This window comes from Pezoporus occidentalis, unplaced genomic scaffold, assembly GCF_034315485.1.
Source record: "Pezoporus occidentalis ecotype Australia unplaced genomic scaffold, CSIRO_AGI_Poc_V1 ctg32, whole genome shotgun sequence".
Lineage (NCBI taxonomy): Eukaryota > Metazoa > Chordata > Aves > Psittaciformes > Psittacidae > Pezoporus > Pezoporus occidentalis.
In genome coordinates this window covers 3356986-3378154 of record NW_026915158.1, presented here as the reverse complement: position 1 = coordinate 3378154, position 21169 = coordinate 3356986, and the positions used below count along the sequence as shown (strand labels likewise).

Here is a 21169-nt window from a genome sequence, read left to right as displayed (position 1 = left end):
GTGTCTTATAAGCACACATTCTCCCACATTGACATAGATATCTATTTAAGACCAGCAAAATAAACCCAATCTGAGGTTAGGGGATTTTTTGGCTTGACACATTTTACAATATCCCAGTGTCCAATAAAAACCTGTCAGTGTTAACACTCATACCATGGCACGACACCTGTTCATGACGGCACAGTTGATCAGATCAGCTGCAGGCTTCTGTTGTTCAGTTCAGCCAGCAAGCTATTCATATCACCACCAGCTGTTTCTGCTTTTTAGAACTAATGAAGAACTTTGAGGGAGACTCGGCAGTCCTTCTTCAAGGGGAAGGTCGTTATTCAAAGACCCCACAGATTATACAGTTACAGACTGCTGGGTTGCTTTTTTTCCCCCCTAAAACTATCTCTACAGACAAAGTGACAGCACAAAAAACATCTTGTGTATAGTCAAATATGTAGTAGTACAGAACTGTACCTTTTCTTGGGAACAGTCTCATCACCTATAGATCCACGGCACTTATTAGCTGATCTTGCACACAGAATCTTTGGCCTGGTAACAGAACAACTATGGAGCAACTGTGGAGCTTAAGCCCAGAATATCTGGTCTAGCACTTATTTTGCTTCTCATAAACATACATTCTTCCACATTGACATAGATATGTATTTAAGACCCTCAAGATAAATCCAGTTTGTGGTTAGGGGATTTTTGGGTCAACACATTTTACAAAAAATGCTGGTATCCCATGAAAACCTGCCAGAAGCCATAAAATGCCCTGTTGCTGGTGTGGACTACCTCATTTATTACTTTCCCCACTCTATTCCTGCCAAAATACATCTGCTTCATTAAAATGTAAACAGTTCTTTCAGAGGCACAAATTCATCTTGGGAAGCTCTGCTCCCCTCAAGCAGAAACAGTAGGGAGAGAATAGCTCCATATCCCCCTTAATATTTTTGTCTTATTTCTTCATAGGGAAACAGTCTGTTTATCTCCACAATGAGTCACACTCACCTTTTGCCAGAAGCCATCTAGTAGCTGGTTAAGCTGTCCCATCAACTCATCTATCAGTTGAGATCGGGCATGATCCACCTGGCTATAGATGGCAATCTCTTCACTGCAGAGGACATAATAAGTCCTGGAGGAAACCTCAAGGACAGACATGTCAGAGTGCTTAGCCACAATGTCCTTCATCTCTCTCAGCAAAGCATCCAAATGCTGCAGGTGATAAAAGGAGTATTATAGGTAAATTGTACAAAAATCCACTTATGCTTTAGATACACTACACTTTAGGCCCACATATGTCCATATCCAAACTAAAATAAATGCCACTCTAAGAAGCAGAGGGACAGGATTAAAGGATGCAGCATTTTTGTCTGGGTTTATAGGTTGTGGGGTTTTTTTGTTATTATTGTCTCTGGATTTTCCTAAAGAATGAAGCAACCGCTTCAAGTTCTACTTTAGCAGTACATGTTTGGCACTACATAAAAATAAAGACAAAGGTAGGGAATAAAAAAAAATCTTTCCAAAGGACAGGTGTGTTTCCAAACTATGGAAGTTGTCTCCCTCAGCAGCAGAAGATGGAAAATGTTTCAGATCATGTTAGCAACTGGGACCTTCCCTCAGTGAGAGGAGGTAACTTCTGCCATTCTGCTGACTCTCCTCCAGTTAACATTTTGTGCTGAAATTAACCTAGGAGTGTTCGCCTAACATTACCTCCCTGTAAACATCCCTGCTTAAGAACACATTAAGCTATTTCAAGGATTTCATGTATCCATTTCTGACCATCCCTTTCCCATCAGCGGATACATTATCTCCATTCTTATCTTTCAGTTACTATCATTCCCCAGCAGCTGGGAGTCAGTCTTCAAGGAGAATGAAACCTATTCTGTTGTAAACTCCTGCAAGACACACCAGCTCAGACACATGGCATTGCCCACCCTCTCACCACCCAGCAATGAAAAACCTAGGGCTAGGCCTACCACATGAAACCACAAATCATTACCCACCAGGGCCAGTCACAGCATATTAAAGCCGACAAGCACTAAGGCTTTTCTTTGGCAGTCCCTAATAAGACCACTTTCCTCAAGGTATGAGATGATTTCTTCACATTTCAAGAGTATCCTACTTGTTCCAAGTCCCACTAAACTCTGTGCATTGTCACAGAAATTTAGTATATTCCACATGAACCAACTACCCCAATTCTTATTCACCTTCTCTAGATGTCCCGTACTGTAAACATCTAAATCATAATACTGGGGAATCTGCAGAAGATTTGCCACTTTTTGTGCATCTGTTGAATACTGCAGAGAAAAAAAAGGATATGAGTACACTGCAGGAATTTTAATGAAATATTTAACATGCATTCACATAGCAGCTGTTAGTTACCTTTGCCAAGAGCTGAGGAAGCACCATAATAAAGTGTTCAGTAATTTTGGTACAATCTTCCAATTGTATTTTCTTCTCTTTTACTGAAAGAATCTGCAGATAAAGCATTTTGTTTCAATTATAAAATCTCTTTGATTTGAGTGGCATTTTATATGTAACCCAAGGTTAACTCACATGCCTTTGTCTAAAGTGTATCAAGCTAAGATACAGATACTTTTGCATGGAGACAACCAGATGACTTTTATTTTTTGTTAACCATAAATTAGATGCAAATTGCTGAACAGCTATATCCCACAGATAAAACATTCACCATTTGTCAGGAACATGCTTCCACTGGCATTCCGCTAATGCCTATCTCCTTCAACTGATAAGATGTAGAGGTCAAAAGACACTGTGTAGTTGCATAAAATAAGCCATTTTATTTCCTAAGATATACCTACCGCAAGGAACACGCTATCTGGCAAAGCACATTAGGCAAAGAGAATGTGATTACAGGACAACAAATACGATTAAGATGTACTGACTTTTTTGGCTGCACCTCTGCCCACTGGAGGGTGACCTTCAGCTGCTTCTCTAACCGTTGCGAGGATAATTTCAATGAGGGCACTTTGATAGGCATCACTCAGTTCTGTAAGTAAATCAGTCTCAGTATCACATAAAAGAAAATTGAAGATTTAATTTGAAGAAAATTATTTTCTACATTTACTGAATACAAAACCAATTACTCCTATAATGGTTAATCATTTTAGGGCAGCTGGGCTAAAACACAGGCAGCTTTAACAAGGCCTACTCCTACTGACTGCTAACTCATTTAGGACAAATCTGCTTCTTTGAATACCAAAATGAACTCACTGGTCTACAAACTTTGATTTCAACAACCACCTCCAGTTCTACTACCACAACTACTCACAGAATCATAGAATGGTTTGGGTTGGAAGGGACTATAAAGATTTATTTAAGTTCACTTTAAAATAATTATAAAAAACCCTAATCCTCTAGAGTGTTAGATGCCAATGAACTCAACACATTATGCATTTTCTTTTCAGGCATGAACAATAACCCAACAGGTACTGTACTTCAATCAGTTAATGCTTTTAGAGTCTTAAGTTTTGGACAAACAGAAAAAGTAAATGTTACATATGCATTATGGCTTAATTATGCAATTATTCTTGCAAAGTTTCTAAACTAGCAATACATAAATACAGAATACTTAATAAAACAAATATGTTGATACGAATATCACATTGGCAACACATTGAGTTACATCTGCTTTTGTGGCCCTTGAGGACCAGTATTTGGGATCAAAGCGTACTGTAATATGGAATGATCCTAAACTAGCTGAAGTTCAAAAAAACTGTATCAAGAGATACATTCAGACAAACTAAGCTCTTTGCTTACTCACCTTCTCCATCTTCTTCAGCATTTTTTAATAGAAGAGTGGTCATGCACTCCCAGTCCTTCAGAAATTTGCCTGCCCAGTCCCACAAGCTGTCTATGAGGTACGCAACATGTTTGTGTAGCTACGGATTAAAAACACAAGCTTATAGAAGCAAACATATAATTAAAAGAAATAGAGCTTCCTATGTTCCTCTCCCTTTTTCCAATTACAGAGCTTTGTCATTCACACATATATTCACACACAGTATTCCAACATACTCAGTTTGAGGCTAATCAACATTTAATCACCATGTCTTCAATCTCATATAAAGCAGAAAAGTAGAGGAAAAAAAAAAAGTAGGAAAAAAAGCTCTTCCTTCTTCTTTTTAGGATACCTTTACTGTGTAATTTAAGCAATCTCTTTTAAACTAGCTTTGTATTGCTTTTATATTGTTGATCACAACTGAAACTCTTGGAACTACAATCTAAATCTTGGGACTGGAAATGAGTCAATGTTTTAAGCAGTATCTGTGAAATTCTTTGTAAAAGAATCAAAGCTGCTGCGCCTGAGACACTTTGGCCAGACAGAGGTCTGCACCACAGCAAAAGCCAAATAATGAAGTACAGCACTTAAGCTGATAAAACTCTCAGTAAAATTAAACAGTTCTCATTCAGCATAGAGCAATGGTGCAGCTACCCACATCTGCCTGCAGAAGAACACGGACACATACCAAAAACCCTCACTCAATGGCATTAGTCCATCAGATTGTTTTCAGAAGCTACTTCAAGCACTGATTCTCTCCATTAGCATAGCTGTAAATCAGTTTGAATACAACAGAACAGAAAAGTCTTCATTAAAATCTCATCCTAGAGAGTGAAAACATCCCAAACACCAAACATTTCAGAGCTCACCACCAGAAAGAGCTTTCAAAAGGAGCCAATACCTGATTTAACATTCAACACTGGATTTAAAAGGCTTACTGCAGAGGCTGTTCTCCTCACCTTACTGTCCAGGAAAAAACGTATTAATCTTTTCAGCTGGTCAGTACTTGCCCCAAACTTCCCTCCTTTTTTGGGCTGAACTTCTTCATCTCCCTCATGACTAATCAACCTGCCAACACAGAATGAAGTCAGTCCAGTTCTGCCACATTCTCCTTATACTCATTTGCCAATGTAACACCAATTCTGTCAAGATCCCAAAGACTGTATTTCTTCTAAATGTCTACTTTATAACTCCAAATCACATTAGACTTTTATCAGATGAAAGGAAAAGAGATTAAATTGTTTTCCATTATAAGAGATCTCCTCTCCCTGTGGATGCAGAGATTATTTCTGACAATTTCACAGGTACCCTGCCAGCTTTCTGGACAACAGATGCAGATTCCATAGAGCTGAACATATAATGAGGTAGGCATTCGTTCATGCTTGAAAAAGGGCTTGCTCTAGGCTGAATTTAAACATTAACAACAGAGCAGACGTATTACTACCCAGCCATTATTCATATCATGGTACATCTTGGAACTGAAGTTTCTTAAAGAAAGCACAGTATTTTGTATTTATAAAAGGAAATCAAATAGACTTTACAAATAGAGTGGAAAAACTGCTCTTCCTCTTCTGTCTGAAGTATAAAGCACAATATGACACTTCAATTTCCATTTCTCTCTTTATCCAAAATTGATGTGACTGTACTGCTTACAAAAAATGCTAGTCCCAAGATAAGTTACAGGAAGGCCACCCCTGCAGATTAGTGTAAGGCCCAAATGGCTTGGATTTAAGAGCAGGACTACACTACTCAATATCAATACAAGCTTACACTTTCAGAAAGTGTTTCTGCTGGTATAATTTATGCCAGCTAAGTAATTAACCTACGTTAAAAATGCAGAAATTGGGGAGACTTCATGAAAACCAAGGAGGGAGAGGGGAAACATAAGCATTTAAACTAAAATTTTTAGCAATATGACCAGGGAAAGGAGACAAGAGCCTAACATCTTGAGCACACTAGAATGAACACTTCTATACTGGCAGAACTGCTGGAGAGAAAACTGGATAAACAAGAAGAGGATGAGGTTTACAGGGTGAAAGGGTCCACATTGCACTGGCAAGCTGGGTAGAAAAAGTTATCAGGGCAATCACTCCAATAACAAAAAGCATCAGTGTTCTGAGAGGAAAAACTCCTGATTTATGATAGAGTATCAGGACCAACACAAAAGACTAAGTAGCAGATGTGACAGAAGACTCATCAAAACACAAATTTATCTTTGTCTTTCTGTTGGACTTGGCTCCACAAAACCCAGAATGTCAGCAATTCAGCCAGACAGGAAGAGACAACTAAGGGGTATGTACGAAAACACAAATTATTATTATTTCTGAATTTTTCCCACAAAAGTCTTGCTAAAATATTTTTATTTTCATTCCTCTTTGTAAAGCAGAATTACTTCTCTCAGCCACAGAGACAGAATATTTATTTCTTCTCATTTTAGCATGCCAACTCCATTCACTTCATGCAACCATTGTTGTAAGAAGCCCATTTATAAGAGTTACTCCTGGGGAAGACAAACCCTGTATTTCATTAACCTGACAGAAAACTGGGAGGGGTTTTTAATCTGCTGCATCTCTCATTATTCAAAACCTTTACAATGTATAAGGCAACTTCCAAAGGGAGAAGAGGAGGCCATTTTTGTGATTAATCACCAAAGCTATGGAAATCCAGCAGATGCCAGGTGATGAATTAGTTTGTATGTAGCAAAGCAACAGGAGAAGAAAGTAGAAAGAAAGATGCAGAACACTGCATGGCATCTGTGGATCAGTCAGTTGCTTCATATTCTCTGTGTTAGCCTTGCAGCTTTTCTCATGCTTATTCTGGCAAGGCTGTGCAGGGGAACAAGCAATTACCCCCAGACAGCATTCCTCTTCTGATTCAGCAGAAGAAAACACATCTCTACCCTCATGGTACACACTTCCAACAGAAAAATGAATGCTTAATGTCCCTCTGAAATAAACCCACTTTTATTCCAAAACAAATGAGAATATGCAAGAAGTAGGCATGCAAGCAGGCAGAGATACCTTTTATAAAGAAATTCCCCAGCTGCTACTGCAAGCGGACGGTGTGTGGTGTAAACAAACTGGTATAATGTTTCACAGTCTTCAGCTGATAACACATCCTCACAGTTCCTAGGCAAAAATAACAACGGAAGTTATAGTTCAGGTTTATCTGCAAATAATACTGTGAATGCTATGTCCAGCTTTTACTAGCTCTGTGGCCATGCAACTTGCTTACACAGCTAAATTTTTGTAGAATATATCTAAAAGCTCTATCAAACAAAATCAGCAGAATTTTTTTACTAACTGTGCACAGATACAGAGCCGTGCAAGCCATGATAAATCAGGCCCGCTGCATGGACACGAACATTAACTTAAAGTATAATTTAGGTTGATTAGTGGTCACAGTAAAAACAGTAATAAAATAGGAAAGTCAGGCCTCTGCTTTATGCTTAGCTGTTCACCACAGAAGTTAACAAACAAGGAGCCTTTATTTTATAGTATACATTATTTTTAATTTACTACAGTATTTTAAAACCCATACTCTATTACACTAGGCTTATGCAGTCACATGTAAAAAGAAATCAAAACACATTGATAGCATGACTGTGACCTTTCTGTGCAAATACCTCAATGTCATAATTTTTTCACTCAGCTACACATCTTGAGAATATCACATGCCAACCAGTAAACCTAGAACACTCCATGAGAGGTATAAATATCAACCATTTTCAAAAAGGAACTGAGCATGAGGGTGGAATAACCCCCCAAAGAGACACCAGAGCAGTGAAGCCCAAAGCAAGGATTAGTTTCAAAATGCCTGCTCCTTACTGCCTAAGCAACATTACTAGACTAAGCTATTGCAGAGAATGAAAGAGCAACACGAAATCCCTTCTACAGAGAAGTAAGGGAAAAGGATATTTATTCCTGCACTCAGCCCTCAGGTAGTAACAGTTTAAAACCATCTACATCTGTGGCCCAACACCTTCTCTAAAACTGAGGATTTGTGCTCTCCATTTTCTTGGAGTGATGACTTAGAAAAATTAAGCAGCCCTTCCTGAGCTTGTCCATTGGCCTTCAAACCCATTGCATCTTTTAGCACTCTCACAAGTCACAAAGCCCCAAAGCATCCTCCAACCTGACTGAAAAACTGACCTCACACTAGGTAAGAGTATCACTGGAGTGTCCATCGCAAATATTTTTTAGCACTGTCTGGGATTTAAAACAGGGGGGAAAGACGAGATAACACTCACTTCTCAAAGCCAATAGCTTCACAAGTATAGAAGTTGGAATGGATTTTAGCTTTACAATGTATTTACTCATATATCACTTGAATTTTTCATGTTTTTTCCGTGGTTGCTTACAGTAGTCACTAGAACAGTGAAAAGATCTTCAAATTAAAGTGCTGATGGTATGCCTCCAGAAGTAATGGGTCAAGCTCACAAGATAACACTTGCCCTCAACCAAAGTCAAAGCAGGTTTTGGTGGCCTCTTTTAACATTCAATTCCCTTAAATATATATTTGTAGAATTGAGGACATGTACAAAGTACATCTATAATGATATCAGCATAATCAAAAATATTTATGCGACTCCTCTTCAGCCATCTCTGAACTGGGAAAATAGAGTAAAATTGATTAAATAGAAACTGAAAGAGGTAACATGGTTCATTAGAGTATAAGAATGAGTAAACATTGCTGTGTTCTGTGAAGCCATGAATGAAGCATCATATTTATTAAACTTCTACAAGTTTAACAGGTGAGAGTAAACCAAAGACTGACAACAAACTGTACTTACAGGAGTCAAAGTACATGATATAGCAACTCTTTTTATTAAAAGGCTGTGGCAAATTTACTGAAATAAACTAGCAGTCTGACAAGACTTTTTCCTTTTTTTTTTTTTAATGTCAGTCTATTACTTAGTTCTTTTAAAGCACTCGTTTCTGTGAAGATGTCCTTGAAATTTTCTCTCTACATACATTCAAAAAACTGAGAACAGCTGAGGACAGACATGATCTCCATGGACTACATGCCCAACACCCTGCTCAGAGGATGATCAGCTGAGGGTTATATCCAATCAGGTTTTGAGTATCTACAAAGTCAGAGACTCTACAACTTCTCTGGAAACCTGTTCCAGTCTTGGACCACCCCTACAGTAAAAATCTTTTTTTTTTTTATGCTTAAATGGAATTTCCTGTATGAGCATGCCAGCAAAATGTACACTTCTTTTCATATTTGAGGGCTTTATTCTTTATATTTTGGTGTTCTCTTCTTAGCACATTTCTGGAAATAGTGAATGCAACACCTGTGTGTCTCAATTTTAAAATATTCTTTACTTAAATTGTTCAGATAGCTTGAAGAGCTCAGCTACATGCCTGCCATCTCTTTGGGTAGAAATTCAGGGTTCTCCTGTTCCAGTACAACTGCCTTTTCTTAGAAACTTCCTTTCTTTAGGAAAGGGCCTGGGGTCCTCATGGACCCAAAGCTGAACATGAGCCAGCAGTGGGCCCTATCGCAAAGGCAGTGAATGGTATCCTGGGCTGCCTTAGAAGTGTTGCTATCAGGTCAAGGGAGGTGATCCTTCCCCTCTGTCACTGGTGAGGCCATGCCTGGAGTGCTAAAACCACTGCTGCAATGAAGGGGACACAGAATCCTGGAGAGTTCAATGAAGGGCCACAAAGATGATTAAGGGACTGAAGCATCTCTCCTATAAGGAAAGGCTGAGAGAGCTGGGGCTGTTCAGCCTGGAGAAAGGGTGGCTTAGGGGGATCTTATCAATAACTACCTGAAGGGAGAGTGCAAAGAAGATGAAGCCAGGCTCGGCTCAGTGACAGGACCAGAGGTAATGGGCTCAAACAGAAACACAGGAGGTTCCCTCTCGCCATCATAAAACACATTTTTACTGCAAGGGTGACAGCACTGTCAAAGACTGTCCAGAAAGGTTCTGGAGTCTTCATTGCTGGAGATACTCAAAAGCCATCTGGGCACAGTCCTGGGCAAGTGGCTCTAGGTGGCCCTGCTTGAGCAGGGGGGTTGGACCAGATGACCTCCAGAGGTCCCTTCTAACTCAGCCATTCTGTGATTCTGAAATCCCACCCTCCATGTTTTTAACTTTGTCTTCAGAGAGGTTAGAAATGTGCCCCAATTTACATTAATCTACAGCAGTGTTATTTTCTTCTTCCTCAATACAAGAATAGGTCAGATACATGGCTGGAGCTATTGTATGAAGCACTTCCTAAATAGCATAGAAGCAAAGGAGGGGAAAACCTGTATGTTTTGGATGGGAGGGAATACCTGTATGTAGTACTATTTTTCATGTACTGCTCAAACACTACTCTCAGTGATACAATGAGGTTTATATTCATAACTCCCACTCAAATGCGTGCTTAGGGGTTTTGCTTGCCTCTGGAAGTAGCAATACTGACTACTCCTGCTATCACTAATACTACCACATTAAATGGGTGCCTTTCTTTTTTACATACATAAACCAATCATCAAACATTCAAAGAATACTTCAAATATAGCAATAATACTGCTGTAAAATTTACAGCCCTCAGAATGCCAAGCAACAGATAAAGGTTAAGCCAGCAGTGCCTGCCAGTGTTTAGGTGCCTAAAAATAAATAGGCATGGCCTTCCACATACCAGTGTCATGACATATCATTTTCTCTGCACTTCAGTGTGAAAATGTCACAAAGAAGAAGTTGAGATATTCTACTGGAGGATCACAGATCCATTTTGTTTTGCACATGGCACCAGTTTAAAGATTTTTTTATCTTGCTATTTCTTCCATTTTGCTTTATGCCAAGAGACATGACTGCTACAGTTGCCTCTCTTGTTCTGTGCTATTGCTTATACCAAAGAAAACCATCAAAATCAGTGATGGTTAGCAAGATAACACGATTGCCACTACAATATAACAAGAGTCCTTTTCCACCCACTATAAAATAAGATTAGCATGTTGCAGTACACTGTGATTCTATGATTATGCTGTGACAGAATGCAGGATGATGCACATTAGACAGATGCTGTATAGCATGCCGTTTTGGTTAAGAAACATAACCCTAGGAGACACAGAATTCTTATTTTTCTTGTTAACTCTTCAGACAGAAAAGATTTCAGAATCTCAAGTTTCTTGAATAGAGGTGCATGATGGCAGAAAACTGCTAAAGGTAACTTCCAAGAAAGCATAAATCTGAGAGGATGGAAAAGAGGGTAAGACAAAGGAGAAGGCACATGCCTTTGTTCTGTGTTGGTCTTTTCAACTTTGTTTGGAATAGGCTTGACAAAGCACTACAATAACTCCATCTGAAAAGGGTGTGGTGGACTTAAAAGAATAACAGGGGAGCTGTGAGGAGCTCCATGCCATTACCTTTTGATAGTACCTAATCTGCTACAAGCAAGTTACTTGTACAAGAAATCAGAACTGGGCAGTGTAATTTGCTTCACTGCTTCATGTGCTACTTCTTTCAAATTCAAGGTAACATTTCTTTATTTTTCCTAAAGGCCACTAAACAAGATAATAATTTAGTTATTCGTATTCATAGCATGTCTCCTCATCTTAGTTTTTACAATCACATGAAAACTTTTTATAATTTAAGCATATAATTTAAGCACTTTTTATAATTAAGCATTTAAGCCTTTAATAAGCTGTTTTTCTACACAGTGGCTTGTCTAAACAAGCTAGATACAGTGCATCTGCCTAACGAATGCCAATGTCTCCTCTGAAGTCCATGGCTTAGCTATGAAATAACACTATGGAATCATAGAGCTCAGCTCTCTGCTGACACTGAATTATTTGTCATGGGACATCTGTACCTACCACTAGAACTAGTAACATATGTTACATTTTAGTTTTCAATGGCATCCTTTGCCAAAGCCAGTTTTCAAGTTTCTCCTACAGGGTGGCCCCTCCCTCTCCAAACTGAAACATCCCTCATGCTCTACTTGAGAATTGGAACAGAGATTTAAGATTTTTTAAGCCAAACGGTGATATACCCCTACTTGACTCAGGCCTCCTGTGCTAAGCAGGACACTGGGAAAATACAAGTCTGTTTCTTGACTTTCAAGTTGGATTAACTCTGCTGACCACTGTCAAAGCACTGTGGTTAAGAATTAACATATTTGTCAGCTCCATTGAATAGTTTTAAAACTATTTAAGTCCTGACTGTAGTGACAGGACAAGGAGTAAGGGGTCAAAACTTAAACAGGGGAAGTTTAGATTGGATATAAGGAAGAAGTTCTTTACTGTGAGGGTGGTGAGGCACTGGAATGGGTTGCCCGGGGAAGTTGTGAATGCTCCATCCCTGGCAGCATTCAAAGCCAGGCTGGACAGAGCCTTGGGTGACATGGTTTAGTGGGAGGTGCCCCTGCCCATGGCAGGGGGGTTGGAACTAAACAATCTTAAGGTCCTTTCCAACACTAACTATTCTATGATTCTATGATACTATGTAGCATACTCTCAGTTGTCACTAAGGCAGCTCTCCTAGATTTCAAACTTGAGAGTTTTGCTTTTAAAACTCAGTTTAATTTCTAGGTACATTTAACTAATGTAACACAAAGTAATTTTCCCCTGTGCTATATACATATTTGAGCTATTTGTAGATTTGTGCCCCTCCCTCAACCACTTGTAACATTTGCTCATTATTCTACTATATTGCTGCTCTTTTCCAAAATCCCTCTTTTAGGTAGCTAAGTACACAAAAATTAATAGAATTAACTGGCAGTAGGCACATTGAATTAATTTGCCTCCTGAAGAGCAATGTTTTCAGTAAGATTCCTTGGTCTCTCTTTGCCACTCATGTTTTCTCCCTCTAATTCCTTCCTAGTTCCATTTCTTCTCAGATCCTTTGCAACATTAATACTACCAATTATGCATAATTCAGTAACATTAATAATTTCTACTATGCCAAACCTCATAGGCTTATTTCAGTTTTGAGATCACATCATGCTGTGTAAAAACAGGAATCTACTAGCCCAAAGACCTTGGCATTCAATTGAGACTACATCCAACAAACAAGAGGACAAAAAAACACAGCTCACAGAAATAGACAAGATGACAATACAATTATGGGTTTGGAAAAAAAAACCCACAAACAAACCAGGTATATGCATTTGAATCAGCACCAGGATTTTTTTTTTCAGTAATGTAACACATTTAAGTGAATTGAAAAGATCAGTGTTTTCACTGCCTCTCTAGGTAGCATATGGGTGAGTAGCACACAGAGTAGTGAATGCAGTGATGGTTAAGATGGTCAAAACTGTTACTAATGTCCATGAAGCTAATTGCTCAACTGCAACTGTAAAACATCACAAAAATAATTAAGGGGCAATGAAGTCTTGCTACTGTAATCACTCAAAATACAATTAAGGAAGCCAGTAAAAGAGAGTTACTCATATAGTTAATTTTCCCCAAAGTCACAGCGCACCCAATGGACTAACTGGAGGAAAAAAACGACTCCTGGCCTTGCTTCTTGCCAACACATCATGAAACAAAAGATGCAGCATGACAAGAGTGGCAAAAAAATTGATTACATCAATGCACACAAGTAGAAGTGCCATTTACACAAGCTGTCATTTGTTATTTTTAAATAAAGGGGAGTTGCTGTCCTCAACCCCATTTCATGTTTTACTTCATGTATCAATCAGCATTACTGCTCAATATATAGATACTGGGTTTGAGCTACGAAACACTCCTATTTGAGACACAACAGCCCTGGGATTTCTTTGCTTCTGCAATGGCAGCAGTGAGTCCTTTCAGACTCTGTTTTAGATACTGAGGCATAGGCTTTTCCCCTGCTAGAAAAGCATCTTGATGTAGGCTTTTATTAAGAATCCTGTACATGTGACTGTCTATATTGTCTGCATTCTCTTCACACAGGTTTTATAGACTTGACCAGTATACTAGTCTTACCAAAAAGAAGAGCTGTCATTGAATTTGCTTATTGAGTCCCGAATTCCCACTTTCATCACTCCAGTAATTAAGCCAAATCAGCAGGGATCAGAGCAACTGGGGAGGGGAGGAGGCAGAAAGGAGGACAGCTATGTAACAGATGAGCGAAAAGAAAGAGAAGCATCTATTTTCTAGGCCTCCACACAACCTAATCAAAAACAATTACAAACTGTAGTCATTTTACTTACGAAAACTGCATTTTATCATGTAAAAATGTCATTCAGAAAACTTTAGAAGGCATTTATTCACATTGGAAATCATATTTAAGAAAAATTAGGAAAAATTGCTTCAGGGAAAAAGAAACATTGATCAAACTTTTATAGCTGCAGCTTGCATTAATGAGAACGTGATCCCTTATAATAAAGTCAGAAATGACAAGCAGCTGCAGTGCCAATACAGCAGTTGTTAGGGCAGACACAGAACAAGGGCAGCCATAACTGGTGTGTAGAATCTTTGTACTTCAACAATGGCGTGCTGCTCCTCCTAGCACAGGGACACTTTATACACAGACACAGCACTGTGCTTTGTTCCAGTAGCTACACACCATGGAGAACCAAGTGTGGTAGAAATGGATGTTGTAAACACAGAAACGATATAACCCTAGCTACTACTGGTGAGGCCCAAACAATGGTACTCCCTTCAGAAAAGCATACTATGTTCATAGTATCATATGCTGTTCCGATGCATATGCTGAAGCAAGTCTAAAGAAATGCCACTCAAATCAATGGAGTGTGAAGCGAGATAGACCAGACTATAAAGCAGCATTTCAGTATACAAATGTCCTTGTAATTTAACGTAAATACCTACACCACCATATTATTTGGTCCATTAAAGTCTACAACCTCATTAGCAATGACCAATACTTCTGCCTTAAATGGAAAAGCAAATCCCACAAGGCTAATGGACAATAAGCCATGCTGTACATGGAAGCAAGCAGCTGCATCAGCAGAATTCAACTTATACTCTGAGACAGAAGAGACACTTATTGAGTCCTAACATCTTAACTGTATTAACAATTAGATGCAGCGTGCATTTTATTCTCTTTCTGCATTGAAAATAAAATGACATAAAATGTATTCTTCATATATTTTGCAAGTAAAGCCATTTCCAAAATAAACAGGCTGCTCAAGAATATATCAGAATAGGATTCATATACTTCTGTAACACGAAGTCTAGGTTTTCCCCCACACTTCCAGCTTTCCATTAGCCTATCAAACCTATGGCTGGCTAGTAATTTCCCAAGAAAACAACTTTTCTGTTAGTTTTCCACTTCTGCACAACCAAGATACCATACTCTTGTTCATTTCCTGTCAGTCAGTCTGCTGCGGGCCCAATAGCTCCCCAGTTCTCTGCCACAGAGACACGAATCTGAAAGTCCAAATTCTAGCATCAGCCTCAAAGCTCAAGGCTTCCTGCATCAGGTGGGGAGACAGGGAAGATGGCAGAGTTCCCTGAGCCATCATCAGGTCAAGGCCTGGCAACCCTGGGACAGAAGATGGGGTGGGGACATCCCCCAAGACAGGCAGATGCTCTGTACGAGAAAAGCCAAAATGAAAACATGGCATTTCCTTTCAGAGGAAAGATAAAATGTAGTTTTCACACTGATTCTCAGCACAAAGGTTTTTCTTAACATTGGTATTTCCCTGAGAAAGAAAATGCTGTATCTTAAGCAGCTTTAACTGTAACTCATAACCTGCCAGGAGCAACTGTTTCCTAGCATGTAATTGATTATAGAAGATTCATCAGGACTGTATCTGGATCTTGTTGCCATTAAAACAATACAGTAAATTAAAAAAGAAATTATTTACTGTGACATAAGCATCAAGAGTTTCATGGCTTGAACTGCTACTTCATGGTCCTTGTCCAGAGGCATGGACACAATTCGATCCTAATGGATGTAAAATGACAATAAAAAGATGTAACATGGTTTGTTCTTAAACATATATTTTTTGCTACAGCTAGATCATCTACACTAGTAGAGCAGAGATTTATTTTTATTTCAGCAGCTATTTCCTAAGAGACATAAGGCAACTTGATTACTACCAAGTAGTTCCCCAGCCCCTGAAAATTAACAGCATGTTAATTTTTTAACTGAATTAATCATGCAGTAATAAGATATTTTTTATAGATGTAATGTATGCGTTCTCAAGAAATCAGCTACAGTCTACAAATTAAAAGTGACTGACAACTTGTTCCTAAGATGTTACTACCGGCACTTCAGTATGTTAAATGAAGGTAAGCTTCAAATTACAAGCATTATATAATCAGTTTCTCCCATCAACAATAAAGTGTGTGTACCTACATGTTACAGAAGCCAGTGCCTTGCTGGAAAGACAGGACTTGAGTCATAAAGGTAGTTCATAGAACAGCAGCAATACTCCTGACCTCCAGAATTTATTGTAACTTGGTACACATGCAAACACCTCAAGAAATTTCAAGACCAGGTTGGACGAGGCCTTGGGTGATATGGTTTAGTGTGAGGTGTCCCTGCCCATAGCAGGGGGGGTTGGAACTAGATGATCTTAAGGTCCTTTCCAACCCTAACTATTCTATGATTCTAAATGGAAATTTTCATGTCCTTTGTACCCAAGAACTTGCACTCCTTGATGTGGTCTACATCTTTAAGGTATACTAAACCTTTGGACTTGCTTGTTTTGGGTCTAACAGTTTTCTTACTTAACACATAGTTTCTAAATCTCTAGATTCATTTTACTTTGCACCTTCCTTTTTCTCACAACACAGCTGCAAGGTGTGGAAGTCCATGAATCCTGAGTATGAATGCTCAAGGACAACAGAGGGAGCTTACAAAACTCCCACTTGTGGGAAATAGATTGATGGCTATAGGACTACATTTCCAATCACTGGAAAAGCATGATTCAAACTTTGAAAATTCCAGATCAGTCTATATTTTGTGTGTAGCTGTTTGGGTTTCTTTTGTTTAGACAGAAAGGAGCTGTCGTGTTTGGGTTGGGGTTTTTTTTGATTGTGGGATGGAGTTTACAATAATCCATTTATATAGCACCCCCCACACAGAGGGAGATCACAGTACACACAGACTGGAGCTATTTCATCAGTCTTTGAATACCAATCCTGCAGTTGGTTACACAGCTTACAACCTTCTTTTAGACAGAAAGATAAGGGAGCACCACATAACTGTTTAAAACAGGGGTTAATCTTAGATAGCCAAGTTTCAGTCTAAACAATTTATTCTTAAGATACCAATGCTAATCTATTTCTTGTTGTTTGAGGATATGCTACAAGTATTTTTCACTATTAGCAACTGCTTTGAAGTACAGGTAAGCCCTGCACCTTTTGCAAAAGAACAGGAATTACCACCACATGTGGGCATTGATCATATACTGATTCAGAAGGACTGAGATATCAATCACAGCATCTTAACCTTTCTTATTCAGATACTGAAAAGGCACAGCCCCATTGGGATAAGCCTAAGGGACAAAATCATTAAAAAGGGCAGGATTTTAAAAAAAAGTAAAGAGCTTACTTCTTAAATGAGTGAGGATGGCAGAATATGATAAAGGCAGTGCACAGAGTCAGTTGGTCATAGAACAAGCTCTTACAATTATAGTGTATCACCTGACTTGTTTGAAAAGGAGTTAAGGATTCCTTCTTCAAGACTCATACTGACATGGTGGATCAACAGTTAGCCATGCCCACATCAGTGTATTACATAGTCAGCCAATCCAGCATCTACAAGGGTAGGCCATTATCAGGAGCAGCAAAAAAAGGGACCTTTAGAATATGAATTTTTTTCTCATCTGCCAAAAAATCCTGTAAAAATATCTGGACCATTCTGGATGAAGGGTGGAAATAAATGACCACAGTGCATGCTAACACAGTCTGTGCATGAACTAAAGTGAAATAAAAAATTCAATAGAAACAGAGGGAAACATCTCTACAAAACTCCTTCATCCACTCAGTTAAGCAGGCTGTTTGCGCACTACCCTAAGCTCCTGTCAGTCAAGAAAGTGGGGAGACCAGCACTGATCCAAACATCAGACCCTGTATATACACCCAACCCAGGTTTAAAAAGTAGCAAACAGTAATCTATTTACCTTGAACCTGATGGTAAAGAGATCCATTCTGGAAACAAATTCTTTTCTGCTATAAATTCCCTGCAGTCCCAGAAGACACTTCAACCGCACTTCAGCTTGCTGCAAGACAAAGAGAAATTGGCTAACAGTAAAAAAACATTTTTCTTTGATGTTATTCACTACTGGCATTTATATTCCGTAAATAAGAGTTCTTTGTGGCTGCCTACAGCAGACTATCCAAATACTGCCTCGTCTTCTTTATTAGTGATATCGGTACTATTTTGTTTGTGTGCACATCTTACACACACACAGAGGAAGCCTGCTGTAAGCTAAACTTAAAGGTGACATCAAAGTTTGTGTTAGGCTCCTTAAGAGTCAAACTCTCACAGTCCCTACAGTTAATAAAACCAACAGGATGCAAAAGATGCAGAAATTGTGTTATTCACCTTTTAAAGCAACAAAGAGAAGAGTATGGATGACCCACTTAATACAACCAGCATTCTCCCATACACCAGACTTTGATTACTTCCTTTCAACACTTGACTCAGACAATCATCAAACACGGACAAGGACTCCAAGAAATTCTGGAAGGTTCTCAGAAGAAGAGGTACACTTCAGAAATGCACTGGGTTACCATGGTGGCTTCTTACAAATAAAAAATTAAATGTTGTGCCTTCTCCTTTTTTCTGTTTTATGCCAGAATGCTTGATTTAAGCATTCTGGCTTGATTTAAGCATTCTAAGAAGAAAAGGGTTGCTTTGAATTTGGCCTAATTAGTGAATTTAGGCAAAACATATTTATCCCTGCAAGATGTTATTTCCTACTCTTAATACTGCTGCTTCAGAGATGCCTCAAAAAGAAGTCTTTTCCTTACCCAGCTTTTAAAAAAATCTCATGCACATTGCTATACTTTTCAAATAACAAAGCTTTAAATGGCATTAGAAAAGTAATTTTGAGGATCCTACACAGAAAAATCACTGTTCTGTAAACTTATAATGCTAAGGATACAAGCAGAGACACATAAATGAACTTCAGGCTTCAAATCTGTCCCTTCATATTTCTTCCTTAATTCCTCCTGCTAACAATAGCAGTAAGAATAATCAAGGAAACCCAAGGAGACCACCTACACACAGGCTATCCATTACTACAAGTTCCTGTTCACCTGCTTAGATGGAAAGCAGAGGACAACACCTAATAGCATGCTCTGACCAACAGTTTTGCATAAGACAGCTTTTTGCTAGAAATCTAAAATAAAAGATCAACCGGTAACAATAAATACTACTTTCTAATCTGCCTGTGACACACCAGCAGTACCTATTCTAGATTGTACTTTTATATAAATGCCTTGTCTGAGGAGACTGTAGCCCACACCTGCTGCTTCCTACAGCTACAAAGGCTCTACAGCACAAAACACACTCGCAAACAGTCCCAGCTTGGAACCCATCACTGCACAGTGGCACATACTCAGCTTCAGCTGCCCTCAGTATTTTATCACAAGGCTTTGCTTGTGAATAGGGACTGCATTTGTGCTTGGGGAAAAGGTGGAAAAAAGGAAAACAAGTTTGTGATGGTTTGCTGAATCGTCATATAGCCTGTGGCAAGCAGCTAGTAATGTCATTTGTCAGTCAGGTGGCATTCAAGTGTAGGTCTGCAGATATAAAGTTTAATACATTAAACTACACCATCTGCCGTCTAAATTATCCTGTGCCCACCCAAAAGTTCTCAGTCATAACCCTATATGTATATGTTTAAGTACTGAGAAAATTAACCCCAGTAACTATGCACAAATAACTACTCCTACTATGACCAGTTTTGTTTTCCTGTGTTATCAGCTGCATTATCTCCTTCTCAGCCACCTCTCCTTTTCTAGGAGTAATTCACACCTTCTTAGGCGTTCAAAACTACTTCAAGTCCTTCTAAAACTATCTCACCATTTACCTTCAGCTCCTTTCCATAGTAATGTAGGCAAATGCAAACACTCAGCTGTCTACTCTTCTTTCCAGAACTACCATTCTAATCTTGATGAAATACCTGCCTGTTTGGTTTCTCAAAGCTGTGACAGAGTGAAGGGGAATTATGTAAGCACATTTTCAGGGTACTCGGAACACACACTGCCCCTCAGCTATATCACAATATATTTTGACCCTGACCTGCAGAATGGCAGAAAACGTCAGGGAAACAGTGAGCATCTCGAGAGCAAATAGCTCTGCATGGGCTTCCACACTGCTTAGACACATTCAGTTATGATATTTCAGCCTCACCACTATCACAAAGATTGAGTCAATCAATAAGCCTTACAAATACGTGGTAGGACCTGGATGATTTGATGGGGTCATTGGGTCTTTTTGTCTTTCTCCTTAACACTCCCCAAACAATAAATTGGGAAAACTAGGCCTACTTCTGAATTACTCCTGAACAGCGAAGACAATTCAGCTTAACTGTCCTGCTGAGGTGAAACAATTTAAAAAACCGCACCCCCCCCCAAAAAAAAAGAAAAAAAGAAAAATCACTACATATACACAGAGATGACCTGTGGAGCAGAAAGCCACTATGTAAACACGACCATTTGAAGAAAGAAGTATTTCAGAAGTAGCCATAACCACGGGATCAATTTCTATAACCACACTGAATGGGAAGCAAAACTAAAAACCCTTTCAATTTCCTGAAATTTGCCAGGAGGATCACATGGTCAGAACACAGAAGTTCATTCAACAGAAAGTTCCTGTTTCCACAGGATTTCTTTGGGTGTCTTTCATCAACGAGAGAATCTCAACAACTTGCCCTGAAGTTCCAGACAAAGCTAGTCTAATATGATAGGAGGTCCAAAGTATGCATCTCCATTGCCTTCTGTCTGCTAGTTCTGCCTTTCCCTTTCCCCATCCTTACTCTCCATTGCCTTGATTTTTTTAGTCTTTAACTCTGAACTTTTTACACAGCATTTCCCTTCAACACCTGCTGCTCACATCAGCACTGGTATGATTGGGTCTGTATGCTGATTGAGTAGCTGTAGATTCCCTTGAACACAAATCAGGTGCCTGGGTTTCACAAATGCACTGATAGGTGGCTGAGCTTACATATAACATTGTTCAACTGCACACAGCTGTCAGATTTAGCATTAACTGCTGCTTGGTCTTCAAAAATAAAAAGTTAAATTATATCTAGCAGATGAACGTGAACTATTCAAAAATGCATCTTTATAGTAGTGTTTTGCAAGTCTTACTGGGCCAAAAAAAGATCCTCATGCAGTTTTCAGCACATTACCACTGAGTTTGGTGCAACTGATTGCACCTAGGAAATAACCTTACACACAAAACTGTAATGTTTCATATCAGGGTATAATGACAAAATGGTATCTCATGGGGAAGAAAGAATTATCATATTC

The 21169-nt window shown here is 39.0% G+C and overlaps 1 protein-coding gene across 3 annotated transcripts in view; it reads right to left on the bottom strand.

Annotated features, from left to right (window-relative positions):
* LOC134168675 (cohesin subunit SA-2-like) overlaps positions 1-21169 on the bottom strand; it is a 58585-nt gene that overhangs the window by 18475 nt on the left and 18941 nt on the right. For all 3 annotated transcript variants that reach the window (XM_062628648.1, XM_062628650.1, XM_062628649.1), the window contains exons 12-20: positions 17809-17907; positions 15544-15623; positions 6811-6918; positions 4750-4858; positions 3773-3890; positions 2895-2998; positions 2371-2463; positions 2196-2285; positions 997-1200 (exon numbers count right to left, since the gene is read on the bottom strand). In XM_062628648.1, coding sequence (XP_062484632.1) covers positions 997-1200; positions 2196-2285; positions 2371-2463; positions 2895-2998; positions 3773-3890; positions 4750-4858; positions 6811-6918; positions 15544-15623; positions 17809-17907 — 1005 coding nt within the window. The remainder of the gene's footprint in view (positions 1-996; positions 1201-2195; positions 2286-2370; positions 2464-2894; positions 2999-3772; positions 3891-4749; positions 4859-6810; positions 6919-15543; positions 15624-17808; positions 17908-21169) is intronic.